This window comes from Neodiprion fabricii, chromosome 4 (genome assembly GCF_021155785.1).
Source record: "Neodiprion fabricii isolate iyNeoFabr1 chromosome 4, iyNeoFabr1.1, whole genome shotgun sequence".
Classification (NCBI taxonomy): Eukaryota; Metazoa; Arthropoda; class Insecta; order Hymenoptera; family Diprionidae; genus Neodiprion; species Neodiprion fabricii.
In genome coordinates this window covers 10,149,763-10,166,341 of record NC_060242.1, presented here as the reverse complement: position 1 = coordinate 10,166,341, position 16,579 = coordinate 10,149,763, and the positions used below count along the sequence as shown (strand labels likewise).

At 36.5% G+C, this 16,579-nt stretch overlaps 1 protein-coding gene across 6 annotated transcripts in view; it reads left to right on the top strand.

Moving 5' to 3' along the window:
* Positions 1 to 1,275: 1,275 nt before the first annotated feature.
* The window catches only part of LOC124180878 (RNA-binding protein Pasilla), a 53,327-nt gene continuing 38,023 nt past the window's right edge, over positions 1,276 to 16,579 (top strand). For 3 of the 6 annotated variants that reach the window (XM_046566786.1, XM_046566784.1, XM_046566785.1), the window contains exons 1-3: positions 1,277 to 1,649; positions 5,999 to 6,145; positions 10,180 to 10,346. In XM_046566786.1, coding sequence (XP_046422742.1) covers positions 1,532 to 1,649; positions 5,999 to 6,145; positions 10,180 to 10,346 — 432 coding nt within the window. In that variant the 5' untranslated portion in view covers positions 1,277 to 1,531. Of the gene's footprint in view, positions 1,650 to 2,036; positions 2,380 to 5,998; positions 6,146 to 10,179; positions 10,347 to 16,579 lie in introns of those variants that run through there. The other 3 variants (XM_046566781.1, XM_046566782.1, XM_046566783.1) reach the window with 3 other exon arrangements.

Below are 16,579 nucleotides of genomic sequence, written 5' to 3'. Positions count from 1 at the left end.
AACCTTATCCCTGTCGATCCTGTCTGCAGAATGAGCACCGCACCACGATAATCGTCATATGCGTTTGAAATCGCACGATATGCCGGCATGTACGTGCATACATACCTCAGGCAGGGTCAAATTTTGTGGGAAAATTGAGCATAAGCGCGATAGACGCAGGAAATATTCTGTGAAAGTAACCGTTTTTCGGCGTACGAATCTTACGAGACTTGTCTTCTTCCAATTCATGAATTTAATCAAATCCAAGTGCGCTTCGAAATGAAGACGTGAAAAATCAAAGCGCGTATACCCCGTGAACTTAGGCCGGCTCTATGTGAAACGCACACGTCTCGCACTCAAGAATGATTGCACATGATATCGTCACCTATTACATTTTTGTTTTCGTCGCGATGAGATCAACACACGACGGGCTACCCGCCACATAGAGAGGACTCATGCTCGCGGATACAAGCTTTCCCGCTCGTATAATCGCTGACAAGTAGCATGTACACAGCGTATACATGCGTTGATAAAATTCAACGAAATATGGATTTTTGCTTGACCTAAATACGGTTTGGTTACCCAAAGCTTTCTTCCCGTACATTACCGTGCTTCCGACACTATGCCAAAAGCTCGGCACCCGGCGATGTCACGTAGGCAACAGCCAGTACAAAGCAACCCAGGGTAAATGTGAGCTCAAATTTCAGTATGAACCGTTCGCCTACGTGCGCTGCGATAAGCGACACTTATCGCAAGTCCGCGGAAGAAATGTTTAGATAACGCGAGTTTAGCGGCTTGTTCGGCAGGAGAGGCGCCATTCGGTTAAAAGCGACATCGCGGCGATACGGGTTGCGAAATGCAACGGCCCAAAAATAAATCCCTTTCCCCCGTTACGGGCTAGGTAGCTTCTCCTGCTTGTTAGTTTCGTTCATGGTAATGTATCGATACGAGAATCCGGATGCCCCCCTCCGCCGCCCGGCTGCCATTATGCGCTAATGCCAGAATGCGGCAAGCGATTGGTGGTAATTGCTGAACATTTTTGTGGCAACTCGGTGCCTTTCTATTAATAGCGGATTTTGACCGTTTGACGGAGAGGACGATGGCAAGCGTCACAGATGCGCCAATGAAGGCTATCATCCATCGGCATATTATATGCGACAAAGAGCGAGGGAATAGGACAGAGGCAGTTGTGTTAGAATTGCGTCGGAGGGCGAGGGAAGGTACCGGAGGAGACGTCCGTCAAAGATAGTAGGAGCGAACTAGAAGCACACAAGCGGCGAGGCGAGGGGTAGAGGGAGGGAGTCGCGGTCGTGGAGGCGACCAGCTGGTTTAGCGAGGGAGTTCCGAGGGAGCTGGGATCAGTTGCCAGTGAGACGTGTACAGGTTGTGGCGGCGTTCAAGTGTGGAGTTTCTCAGTGAGTTTGTGATTGTCCGTCCGTCGGTCGTTCGGTCGGTCGTCGTCGGTCGGTCGGTCGGTCGGTCGGTCGTCGTTGTCGTCGTCGTGTCCTCGTCGTCGCTGTTTGGTTCGTGTGCGCGAAACAACGAAGTAAAGATGGCCGCTGACTCGGGTATGGAGACGTGTCCCTCCCCAGAAATCGCGGATTCAAGAAAACGACCGCTAGACTGCGACGTGGAAAACGGGTCAACAAAAAGATCACACTACGGCTCAGGTATTTTGATAATTTTGCAGTATTAATCAGACCCCGTCGAAAACAAAGCGATTCGATTTACGCCTGTACGATGTCGGATGTGTATCGTGACGAGGGATCATTTGAGCTGATTGTGTTTAACGCGGCTAGTGCCACGGAATGTTTGACAAGCCAAATTTTGCGTAGCCCTGTCTCTCGTTCCCACCTGTCGTCCGGCATGGCGTACATCCTTTCGCAATTCGTTCCTTACTCCCTTTACTCGGGCCTCGTAATACCTGAGAAGGACAAATGTCAAATGGAACTTTGAGTCGGGAGTCGAGCGACGAACGGAAGAACGAACGAGTGAGCAAACGGGGCCAGATTCGCCAGAGTGCACCATTCTCTCGGCAGTGTCACTACTACCACGTCCGTCGTTGCCCATCGCGTCTGTCGTCGTTCTCCGGCAGTCGGTCAGCCGTGTGTTCGTCGCAGCGCGCGCGATTCCGTGCGACGCGGCGACGTTCGACGTTCTACGCTAGTCGGGGATCCGTATTTTGAATTTGACGTTCGGTCCGTTTGCGTGGGCGACTCTTGACGTTAATGGAGAATCGTAGTCCGGTCGCGGGTGACGTGCGTACTCGGTGACTTGGCAAATTTTGACAGCCCGCGATAATTCCGCGCCCCTGATCCTTCCTTATTTCCCTCAAGTTTTTCCCTTGGAATATCTTCTGCTCGTGCCACGGTTTGAATCTACTTAAGATGTGGCATATTGGTAAGTTCTCAGGTCGCCACATCGAGGTCATGGGTCAAGGTCAGAGTGTACAGGCGGCCGATACGAACCTCCCATCTGTCAAACAGCTGTTTGCATTTTTCACCGGGCTCCGCCATACCGAGGGCCTTTAAACTTTTGTCCAAATATTTTTCGTCACGTAACATTCGCACCTTTCTTCCGCACGTATTTCCGACCTTTCGCTGATGTGAAACGCCCCCCCCCCCCCCCCCCCTCCCAGTTATTTACCATTTCGCAATTATTTGCACCACGGCATCGTCGAACGAATGTTTTATCCGTCTGCCAACCGGTTTTTGAAGGTTATTTTTCGTGCACGCAAGAAGGCGACCGCGGAAAACCAAACCTTTTTTACTATAGTAGTCGACATCAACGTGTTTTGAGTCACACACGCGCATTAGCATAAGGTGTATCAATGTCTCGTTGAAGCTATAAGAGTGTTCGTTTTAACGTATGACGTTATGGAAGTAATAATATACTACAAATCGGAAAAATATCATGTAACGTTAATTATTCTTGCGTGTGTATATGTAATTTATAACTACTGGTAGCCTGAGAACTTTGTTGCGAACCATCGTTCAGCAAGTTTTGTTTCATTTAATAAACCAGCAACCTTCTCTGCAGTTTCTTCCTGATTACACAACATTTCCCTCATTTAAATCGCTTTAGCAAACAAATATTACCAAAATTTTTTCAATGTTACACATGTGTTGCTATTTATCCGGCCATACAGAGCTGAATGAGTTTTGTATAACAACAATAATAATAAAACCAGTTTCAACCAGGTTCTTTATCATGATCGAAATCTTCCTTGTTACTCAATATGTGATGCAGTAGGTACACGAAAGTATTCACGCGGTAGGCACATTCTTTAATCCCACTTCCTTTTTTTAACATAATGCCTGTAGACTCCAGCTCGTCTAATAATTAAAGAAATCCCTTAAAACCCTTGAAACAGTACATGATATACAAATTCTTGAAAATATCAAATATATATGAAAAGTCTGCAGATAAACTGCACACGTATTGCCTGTCGATATTTACGATGCTAAAGTTCGTAATATTAACGTGAAACATCAGGAAAGAAATCATTATTGCGCAAATTGAAAATAACTTTCAACTAGTTGGCTTTTCGAAGTATGAGTACGTTTTGTTTATTATGGTTGACTAAATTTCAGACAACCCTCACGGTGCAAAGTAACGATTTTTCTTGAAAATACTTGATTATAGTAACGTTACTAACTTTATCCTTGTCAGTATTCAATAGTCATTCATTTTAATAGTGTAATTTTTTTCCCTTCCATTTCTGTCCGAACTTGGGATGGCTTCATATACAAACGATATTCGTTTACTTTTCCTAATAGAGTATTGCCAAGTCTAATCCTATCGAAATTTATTAATATATTTGTATCAGTGGTGCCAGCATTTTGTATCGATCATGTAGAATAATAAACTAACTATTTGTGGATAGCTGTGCAGCACGTTAAGTTAGTCTCGACACAATCATGTTTTGGACATACATAATAATAGGATACTAGACAGTTTTTCCCTTATAGTTTTATAAAAGTACTAACCTACCATGAAATTTGAAAAAATACTTATTATTGGACTTCACTTAATTCAGTTACTAAATTCGGCTTATGTCTTCAATTCCATCAGTCTTGAAAAACTAACAGAAATCAAGATTACATCGTCCCCTACTACTGCTATACGTTAAACACCATACCTGACACATAATTGCATTAGCTGTTATCGCAATAATATTTAATTTCACATTCCTTGCTGTAAACATATATTGTATGTACTATAATTGTCTCTCGAAAGAGCCCCTTCCGAACCATGTGGTAACCACTTGTGCCAATACATGCACAATTTTTAATTTACACTATTCATCCGATCCGGCGCTTGGTTCAGGTGAAATTTATGCATATATTGGTGCACACGGTAACCTTTATTTAAAAACAAGAATCTTACTTCAATTGTCAAATTTCGCACAACCGTGTATCGTATTACATTGTAGTCGAAGAAGTGTTGAAACAAAAAAGTGAAGTGAATTAAAAAATACTTGCTTACCATAGCTCACCTATGAACTAGATCATGCAGAAAAATTCATATTTTAGCATATTAACGTTGAACAGTTCACATATCTGTAAAATCCTAGAATAGGTCATCAATTTAATAACAGAGAAAAAGTATCATTTCGTTGTCTGGTTACTGACAAAATATTTGATATAAAATTATTGTAGGTAACAAGTAGAAAAATGCTTTATTAAGAAATACAAACTCATCAAAAAAATTCCATATCTCATACGATTTCAAAGAAATATTATTTGCATTACATTCAATTGCTTTTCTGTATCTCTAGACTGTTGTTTCATTATGCTTTAGTTCCAACAGTTTTCCCGACAAGCGTGCACGCTGAATGTATCCAAGTTTTTAGGTTCTTAAAGTTATCGTAAATATGTATTTTTAGCAAAACTAGTTATTTTCTGACATTAGAATTGTCTGAAATTCGGTAGACCATAATATACATGACGTATTTATATTTTGCAAATCGGACTCCTTCAAAAATATTCTCAACTTGTATTAAAACATTTTTATTTTTTTTTTCCATGCTTTGTTGCATTAATGTTACTAATTTCAAGCTGTATATTCTTCATATAATTATGTATGGATATCAAATTAATGTCTTGTGAACTAGAAATATTCAGTAAAAGAAAAATATAAGGTTGAAGTTGGTCAGCCATGATAAACAAAACAAAACATACTCACATTTTGAAAAACCAACTCCTCGAAAGTTATTCTAAAATTTTACAATGATGATTTTTCATGCTGATGTTCTTTTACGTTAACAACTTTAGCCTTGTAAAAAAATGTCACGGATGTTACCTTGAATCATTATATTGTCAGAAAAAATTTAGATATATTTTAACTCATTTCGTTAAGATCTTGATATATCTCAGTTTCTTAAAATTACCCTTAGCAATCTGTGGATCACAATTAGGTTTTAACATTCTGTATTCGTGTAATTATTTAATTACAATACATATGAGTTGGATATTGACTTTTAGGCCTGTCTAATATGCAATCATATAACAAGATTGAAAAAGTCATCATCTGAGAAAACCTAGAGTGAATGTTTATGAGGTTGAAGTTAGTAACGTTATCATAACGAAACATTATGGAAAAAAATTCCTACTTTCTTAATACTACAATGATTTTCAAGAAAGTTAGATTTTGAAACAAGTGAGTATGTTTTGTTTTATTACGGTTTACTGAATTTCAAATGATTCCAAAATGGCGAAATAACGGATTATCCTCAGCACGAATCGTTATGATAACGTTACCAACTTCAATAGGGTAAATGTTTATACGTCTTTGAAACCAGGTGTCAATTGTAAACTCATTGTGTGCGTGCGTGTGTGTTTGTGCGTAATCTATATGTGGGCTAGATTAAAGAGCCGCTAAGCAGAAATTCGTGTTGTCAAAAAAATTTACAATGAAAATATTACTTGACGAAATTTATGTGCTCGATGTCAAGTCATACGTATAACATACATATACATATTTATTATTATATTTATAGATTTGAAATATTTTTCAGGTGGAGATGGCACATATCACCTCAAAGTATTGGTACCCGGAGTGGCAGCTGGAGCAATTATTGGCAAAGGGGGGGAAACCATCGCCCAGTTACAGAAAGACACAGGAGCACGGGTGAAGATGTCCAAGTCCCACGACTTTTACCCAGGTATAATATACCGCAATGATTGATTCAAAGTTCTCGACGTATTACATAACTCGCTTAAGTCCCTTCCAGTTTCTACGGATCTCTGTTCTGCTCATCAGCTGTCTCTATTACTTTCACTTTTACGCCCATCCAATGTTAAGCACAACTCGACACAAATATATGTATTCATAAGCCAACTTTGATGCAGTTAGATATTTGCATAGGAGCATAGATTATATTTACCCTCAATGGAACAAATCGAGTGATTGGGTATTTGACCATAATTATTTAATATTATGTTATACTAATATCTTGACCAATAAATAACAGCAATGTATACTTCTTACTTAATTCTTCTGAGAAAGTTTTTGGCAATTATTTCTCATTAAGAGAAATGTAATACACGTCAGTTGGATTTCCAACTTCCAGGCATTATACAATGCCTTACTCCGATCCATGAATTAGGCCAATATAAAGCGTAATTGGATATTTTACAGTCAACATGTGACAACTCAGATATAAACGTAGAAATACTTATATGAACTGTCAATTATCTTGCATATCAAAATTGAAGTAAGAATGGCTCTTCTCCTATTTTTATCGATGCAAGCATTGTACAGTTGATACGACGGTATGGATAGTTTATACATCTAGAAATCGATCTTTTGTATCAATCCGTAAAGAATTTGCCAATAGTAATACATTTAATATGTTGAAGACGCAGTCTCTGTTTTAATCAATGTCAAATTAAATATTCATTGAACATTTAATTTCATTCTATTTCAATACCGAAGTGTGTGTATAAGCATTCATTACACCATTTATATAAGTTTATCAAATTTCATGGACATTTAATGCCTGCATTGAATCATAGATGTGAGGCTCTACTGCATTATTTTACTTGAAAGAAGTTTCAATATTATCACGGAACTGCCATTTTGTTGTTGTGTTATATACAAATTTTTGCACTTTATGATATCCAAATATCTGTACGGCGAGTTGACTGATGGTGGGCGTGAAAAATATCAAAGTCTAAATTGGATAGGGTTATCTGTATTAGGGAATTAAGTTTTCGTCGGTATAAAGGTCAAACCAGATTTTTTGTTACTTGTCATATCATCGCGGTCACAAATCCTCTATACCGGATTGCGTTCTCCATATAGAAGTAATTTTGCAAGTTCATTTTAAGCATAGTGGCCAATGGTCCTGGCAATGTCTTTAAATTTTTCTTATACTTTAAAAGTCCCAGAAACTATCCTTGAATTTTTCTTGTGGCCTGGAAATATTCTATTTTCAATTTCATTAAATAACCTGAAAATGTCCTTGAATGTTTTATGGATTTTTTACTGGACACCATGCAAAGCAATGTCACCACGAAAATCTTGTGGCATGCGGGTCAAGTATTATGGCTTCTAAAGTCGTATTTCCTTGAATATCAAGTTTACATTGCATCTCAAATACTTAAAAAATATATATGTTTGAAATTTTGATCGATCACGCTTGATTAAAAATGCTGGTAACAAGAACTTAAAGAGTAAATGAAACGTGGTGAGCTATCACGAAACACGAACTGGTAAACTAAACATTAAATATTATGCTCATGTATTTTTGTTTATTATCAGAACTCGGAATAAATAAAAACTTGAATTATTGTTAATGCTTAATCAATCAGATATCAAGAATAAGTCAACATTCTTTTTCTTGCCAATGAATACCCATTCAGTGGAAAGTGAAAACAAGGATCTTACTGTTTCAGTCCAAGACTATATCAAAAACTTTCTGTTGAAATCGGCCCGATCTTTTGCACAACCTCTGTTTGTCAACCTCGACCCAATCATTCTGTAAAAAGATGTAAACAATGTAATTCTGATAGAATACAAGCCTATAAATTCGGGGAATCGCTCAGAAAAAACTTGGAATCTGAAAAGCTGTAAAAATTGTGTTTTTTAGTAAAAGTCACGTTTCGACAGTAATGGTGAATAACTGTAAATTTCTAGAGATTCATCAAATCAAGTTTATCCAGAAAACTCTGACTTTTTTTAAACGTCCAAACGTCTCAGCAGTATTTATTTACCTATGGTATTAAGAAATTTAAAAATAACAGCCCAATTTAATAAGGTTAAGGTTTATAACGTTAATGTGGCATTGCTTTTTTATGAGTATCAACTATTTCGCTATATTAGGATTGTCTAAAATTCGTTAATCCATAATAAGGCAAAATATACTTATGTTAACAGACTCGACTTATTCATAGTCGTTCTAAAGTCACAAAATAATGCGTTTCTCAGTCAATGTTTTGCTATGTTGGTGTTATTAACTGCCTTGTCCAATCTTCTTATTTTTTACTTAACATATACTAAAGAATTGTGTATTAAAATATTCAACATTCTTCACGTCTGATGACTGTATGCTACGGAACTTTTGAATTTAAAATGGGTAAAATATGCCCATGGCAAACTGTAATTATTACAGAATTTTGAAACTGGTGACAGAAAACTACAAGTGTCGAGTGTTTCATGTTGAATTCGAATGAATTACTATAAGCTTACAAAATTCTGAAAAAATCACCATATGTACATACAACTAAAGTTCATCCATGTAAATTAGAAATGAGTATAGTTATACGCAATCGATTCGAATATCTCTTATTTGCAAAAATTGAAAATCCAAGAACTGAGAAGATTCAAATTAATGAAAAATTTTGTTCAATTTTCCTAGAAGCAAATTACGACACAAATTCTTTGATAACTGTATTTTTAAGTAACTTACTTATTGCATTTCTAAGCCAAAACAAATCTTACTTGTTCAAGTTATTGCATGTAAGAGATACAACGAATCAAAATCCAATCTTAAGGTAGTACCCAAGTTCTGGAGTGAGTAAAAGTTAGGACACTTTCTTGTATTTTAGATCCGGTAAAATGAATCGTTTTAAAATCGCAGTATATATTACGGCATATATGTATACATATACATCACTTTAGGAATGTACAGAAATAATTGATCGCTTATTAGATATATTGTTGATCGCTTAAATTTTTACGATAAGCACAAACTTTTGGATGTATACAGGCAGAGCACACAATGACATCTATATACAGATAGATGTACATTATGATGTTTGAGACGTAATCATGTCAACGTTTGCAGCATCAGCTAATCCGTGAGCGTACAGGAGAGTGTGCCTATTTATGTAAATACAATATTCTATAACAAACAGTGCGGAAGTAAACAGTGGGCAAGTTATTACGTCAAATATGAATATGGAACGCTTAATGCCGTACAAAGGAAAAATTAAGATGGAAGAAAATTGTTGTTAGAAGCAACTGAAATTCATCGAAATGAGAAATGATCAAAACAAAAAAAAACCGATGGATCCATACATTCTGTAGAATTAATCATAAAATTATGAATAATTTTATACAAGGCGATTGAAAGTACTGTGCTGAAATATCTAACAAAAATAATTTATAACAGAAAATTTTTGGTCATGTTTCCCGGCTACACGCATACATACACACACATATTCAGTGCGCGTGCCACCAGTTTGACCATACGGTCACGGAAATCGAGTCAATTGCTTGTGTGCCGAGTGTACAGCGTTGCCGTTTCATCCCCTCCATGTCTCATACTTGTGGAAATTTATTATGAATTTTGAACTTTGAACATTAATATCTTGGAAACCTATGAACGACTCATTCTGAAACCTGATGAAGAAAATTTATAATATTTTTGTTTATAATAAATTCAGTTTTTGTAAAAATCTCTTCGGAGATAAAAGTTAATTAGTACGAATGAAACATTAACAGTGACATGGCATATGGAATGCATGTAAAACAACTGGGTTTTAACATCACTTATTTCCGGATTGTGGTAAATCATTCTAAAATTTTGCAAAATGTAAATTCTATTGTGAATGAAACTCTGTTCAAGTTTCAGAAAAATATATCTCAAGTGGTTCTACCTGGGTACTGCTTTAAGGTCATTTGGATTTAAAAATATTGGTTCTCTATAATCATGCTTTTTCATCATCTAATAATTAATATTTGATTTCCTAGGAACAACGGAAAGAGTTTGCCTGATAACAGGCAGCGTTGACGCTATAATGGCTGTGATGGATTTTATAATGGAAAAAATTCGTGAGAAACCAGACCTCACATCAAAAACCACAGTTGATTTTGACTCTGGTAAAACGACCGCAGAGAGAGACAAGCAGGTATTAAATGTAATGATCAGCATCATTTGCATCTTCATATTCATAATTATAATTTTAATTTTAATTTAAATCTATCTAAGTTATCGATAAGCAGTCAACCTCGTTTATATTGTTGAAAGGTATACCCCCTACAAAATCACTAAGAATATTAAGTGTCAACAAAATGAAGTGACACCTCTGTATCTTTCAGCAATCTGCTCTTGAACAAAATGTTTTTTGTCTGCCAAACCATAATTTTGGACACATGCAGTCGAACCTTGGGCACTAGCATCAGCTGTGCTCTGGATACTGAAAATTCAATAGTTTCTAGACAGTGCTGGTGACACAATCGTAACCCAGAGGGGAGCCTGAGGGTGCTGTCCCATGACAACGACGGATCGACAGATCACAGAACTATGGAACGAGATGAATAAAAGTTACTAGACTCCGAATTTCGTTGATGGCATTCGGTCAGATTTTTGACGGAACCAGCATTCCGTCGTAGTTTGTCAAGACTCTATTGAATATGATTTTTTTTATGCCGGATCGCGAGGTTTCTAGCACGTACGAGTGATTTTGCTTTGCTAAATGCATGGCTTTCGAATCCATATTTTATATTTAATTTATACATACAGTAGCGCTCAAAAGTATTTTGATATAATTACTAATTGGATTGATTACAAATAAATATAAAAGACGAAAATCAATGATATTGTTCATTGAAAGAAATTTGATATTTTACATAATTGTAGAGAATTTACTCTGGTTCGATGGAAAATGAAGAAAAATATGAAAATTGATGAGTCGAAATACTAGTACACTTGGTATTGACAAAATCATTTTGACCACTACTGTATATATGTATAAGTGTTTCAAAAAAAAATTTTAGATTTTTCTTAACGCTACCTGATAAAATGCCTGTTTGGAACCTAAAAAATAACCTCTTAGAATTTGAGTCTCGTAGCTTATGCGTAAGAACTGACTCAATTGATTTTTCGTTTTTTTTTTTTTTTCACTTTCCTAAAAATCTCCCAAAATATAACATATATTTAATTTCAAATCTTCAGTTGAATTGACAATTAATATATGAAATCTAGAGAATATTAAAAAAAAAAAATATATTGTTTTGGAAAAGAAAAGTCAGTATTCGAAGTTATAATTTTGCATTTTGTATATATCTTGATAAATACGGAATATATGAAAAAATCACAAGAGACTTTTTTCACGGTAAATTGAATTTCATGAAAAAGATCTTCTTCGACTTTTTGTCATATATGTTATATTTTGGGAGATTTTTAGGAAAATGTGAAAAAAAAACGAAAAATAAATTGCGCCAGTTCTTACGCATAAGCTACGGGGCTCAAATTTTAAAGGATTATTTTTTAGGTCCCAAACAGGCATTTTATCGCATAGCGTTAAGAAGTATCCGAATTTTTTTTTTTGATACACTATTATGTATGTATTTATGTATGTATGTGTATAAATTAAATATAAAATAGATCATTACCGTGTGAAAATACGTGAATCGTTTAATGAAGAAAACAGAACAGCGCAAATTTACATTCATTTCATTCTGTCATTCTATTCGAGATTTACCACGTGCGACCAGCCCCCTGTTTCTCTGAAAATGTACCATATGTTGACGGTGGCTGCCAGACAGCGCCAGTTATGCAGAGAGTCCGCATTGCTCAGAAGCACATGGCAAAAACGTAAATATTCATTAATTTTAGTGATTAAACAATCAGCTTGCGTTTTCTTTTTTACGATTTAATGAAGGTACTTGCAAAATCGAAAATACTGGTTTGCAAAAATTAATATGACCAAGCTGAAGAGAGAAAACTTAGAAAAGAAAAAAGCTGCGAATCTAGTCAAACCTTAAAACTCGGCAATTGAGAAATATTTATTTATTTATTTTTCTGTTCAAAATATTTATCATTTTTGTGTGAAAAGACAAAACTAAAAATTCGTTTGCCTGAGAAGAAGATATTTCAGCACTTTGTTGATTTAAATATATAGAGCCAAAATATATTACATACATATATTACAGTTAAAAATTTAAATACTTTCGAACATCTATGCACTCATTTTTTAAAAACGAAACGTTACTTCACAACTTTTGTATTATTTTATCAACTTCGCAGATCCCATTTTTTAAAGGCATTCTCAATATAACACTTGATATTAGTAACATTAATATTGAATGAAGATTTTCATAATGTATAGCTCCTACAGTTTTAGTACTATTTTTCTTATTTAATATTAACGATTATATACAGAGCAATATGCTGACATTTATTGCAAATGAATAATATAATTTTGATATTATTTATTATATTGCAATGATTAATGTTTTTAGCGATATTGTTGTACTTCTGTCTCACATCACTTTAATAATTAGCATTTAGATTTTTTAAGAATGTATTCGACCTTATATCTCAAGACAGTACCATTTTTACCAGTACCTATCGCTTTCAACAATACAAAAAATTTCGAAGTTTTTGTTCTGTACGCAAAAGTGCGAGAAGATTATAGTAAGAAAGAAAAAGTCAGCATCTTTACCATATTTTTATCATGCATTTTAAAGATTTCAGGCCCTGCATAGCTGGCGCTATCTGGCGGCCAATCACTCTCATGACACTTTTATCGTATAACCCGAATAGGCAGTAACGGGAGGCTGTATGTGACATAAAGTCAAACAACTCACGCAACGAAATTCATAAAGTAACTAGATTCTGTTCCGTCGATCCGCTGTTTCGTGATCTATCGATCCGTCGTTGACACGGGATGCCCTGAGAAAGCCTGCGGTCGCTTTCTTCGTCCTGATTTGGGAGCGCCCTCTGATATGAAATAGGTTTTGGAATTAATTTCCGCAGTACGTTGTCGATAAACTTATGTCTGTAACCGAGAAATGTTTGTAATTTGTTTGGTTTCGTGGTTTCGAATATTGATCTCCAACCCAACCAACATTTATCCACAAATGTGTTGTATCATTCATTGGTTCCGTCACGCTAAATACGGAAAAGTGTTGATCAATTATCGACATGCGTTTACCGTTCAAGCACCTCGATAATTAGTTCCAAAAACCTATTTCGTGTTAGAGGGCGCTACTCAATGAAGAATATGACAAACGCGAGGGTAGGGTTTCCCAAGCTCTTATAGACTCATAGAGATAGATTGTGCTTTTACGGCCTATTTAAAGCTTTCCGTGAAGGACAGCACTAGCCTGGCCGCCGTTCGTACCCGCACAGCGTGATGAGTGGGGGGGCTTCGCAAATGAGGGGTGGTCTGTAACAACATATTCCTCCAGCCCCTTCCTTCAATAATCCTTTTCCCCTGCCCCTGCTCACCCATGTACCTTGATAGGCAGAGACAGAAAGACGGTCACAATACCTTCGTCTTTCTAACTAGGGCCTCAATTCTTGAAAGAAGGATCCCGAAGTCATGCGATATCCTGTGCTTGTGCAGAAGATATCGCATGCTATATCTAGGGTCCTAGTTTCAAGAATCCAAGGCTTCAATGCCTCTTATGTGCGCGTAGTCTACCTCTTTAATTCTATGCAAGTTCCTCTACGCATAACCTGAAAAAAATTGGAATTTCTTTCGCATGCGACATTGTGTTGGGTAAAACAAGACGTTCGTGGTACTCGACGTTTATTGGCTGTCAGGAAGGTCAAGTAATTTATTTCACCACTTCCGGCTAAAAGTATAGTTATTAACAAATCCTTAGTTATTAGCTAGTTATTAGCTAGATTTCTTGACTCGTGAAAGTGGCGCACCTGCCACATAAGCAATTATTCTTAACACCACGATCAGGTGAAACAATGCGATCCAAGCTCCGTAAGTCTGAGGTTCAACTGCATGTCTGCTCCTTTAGTGGCTATATATATATATTAGGTATATATATTTATGTGTATGTATATATATATATCCCCTATGGGTAAATGTCAATAACTATATGTCAATTCAGGGTGGTGACAAAACTATAATTCTTACGCACCAAGAGGAAGTGGCAAAAATTAGCAAGCTGACCGACCGACTGCGCATACGCAAGATAATTGAACTCTGAATAGAATGTGTTCTTCCTCTTAAGCAACAGATGTAAGAATGTATGTAAGGAGTGTTTACAATTTGGAATCTTACGCTTCTGATGGGAAGCCCGTAAGACAGTCAAAGACCGTCTAATAATTGAAATGCGGATATGCATTATCATTAATTACGAGGAAATTCATACACGAATTTCCTCGTAATTAATGATAATGCATATCCGCATTTCAATTATATTCATACACGAATTTCGTTGTAATTAATGATAATGCATATCCGCATTTCAATTATTAGACGGTCTTTGACTGTCGTACGGGCTTCCTATCAGAAGCGTAAGATTCCAAATTGTAAACACACCTTACATACATTATTACATCTGTTGCTTAAGAGGAAGAACACATTCTATTTACATATACAAACGCACAAGAAAACAAATTTGAACTAACTGGTGATGTGAGGAATTAACGACATCAGAGTCAGGGCGGCTAGGTGATCTAGTGGAATTTTTCGAATTTACCAGTTTATCAAATTTATACCTTCAAGATAATTGAACTCTATTGGTCAGTGATATCGTACTGCGGTAATATTTTCGTCTGTCAAATAGGGGAACCAACTTGCTCAAAACGGGGCAGAGCTGTCAAACATATCCGCGTCAAGTACCGCATTGAGGTTATATCCTTATGATTACTCGTAACCGATATCAGTCATCGATTAGTTTGGCAAACCTTATCGAATCACTGCATAAATTATTTGATATCCGCATAATCTGAAAAAATCCGCATTGCCCACGCCATCTCCAACAACGGCGTATATGACAGCTGAAGCTTGAGATGGCTAACCTGCGTGAGACGATGGCAAAGCCTCGTGCATGCTCAGTCAGTCACTGGGCCGCTAACTTTCACTATTTCGTCTCGATATGTTTTATCTCGACTTTTCATCGCAATCTGCAATGCAATCTGGGATCTGAAAGATTAAAGGAAATCGCCGGCACATCTACTCGTTTATAAGCTTTATGGACAGAATCATAAAAATAAAGGCAATCACAGAATTTGTCGGGATCTAGAAAAACTAGCGAAGTTTGGGAAAAATATTTAGTCAATCTTAAAAGATAGGTGGCGCATAGAATGGCTGCAGTGCGAATTGACGTGCGTATCTGATTGCGAGTGTATTTTTTGCGGTACCATGATGTCCTTTTTCGTTTCCATAGTATTCATCAGTAATCTCTGACAGAGGATTTATGGTTAATGATGACGTTCTTTCTGATTTTCAAATCACACTTACTTTTATTTCTTATTCCACAGAGTGTCTCATTTTAATCAATCTATTTAAATATCTCGAAAACTGAATATAGTCGACCTTTATCTAACCTTGGAGGGTCCATTTCTGGAAAATCTGACACGCATTTTCTTTTACGCTTTGAACCACACAACTTTTGTCTGAAATGTTTTTCACGCACACTTTTGATTTCCGAGATATTTGACTGGATTGATTACAATAAAACACTTTGCACATTGAGTTTCCTCTTTCTCGTAGCCATAACTTTAAATGAACCAGTGATTTCGAATTTGCCATTTTTTTGAAATCATCTTAGTTTGCGAAAGCATTCGACCCTTTCGCTAATAGGCTTGCAGTAAAGTAAACAAATATTTAACCCTCCAATATTATACACAGGTGCAAATTTGCACTAACCCAATTAAAAGCCCAGGAGATTTTTTTGTCAAAGGGTTTGGTTTCTAATGCATTTGTAATCAATTAAATATTTTTCATTGTACGACATTACATGAGATTCATTACTCTTTTCTCTTAATTTAGAGGTACAAAGTTGAAGGTCGAAAAAGCACTCACTAAATATTTTATAGGAAAAAACTTCCTTCAATATAAAAATTATAATGTGAAATAACATTCAACAATTTGAGGTTGGAAACTCTTGTAATTTTATTTCACTTTTATGCTGATTTTTCGAGCTCGTTGGATATCAGTAGTCAGGGACCGTTTATAAAATGCGCGACGTTGATTTTCAGAATTTTCGATACACGCCCCCCCCCCCCCCCCCCCCCCCCATCGGCGTCACGTGGTTTGTGAACGACCCTGAAATCGCAAGTTTTGAAGATGCGCAATCGGAAGTAGTAAGAGTTTTAAAAATTTCGCGATATCTATCCACCAAATACTTGATCCATCACAAAACTTTCGTCCAAATTAGTCAAAGCCGATTCTCTATA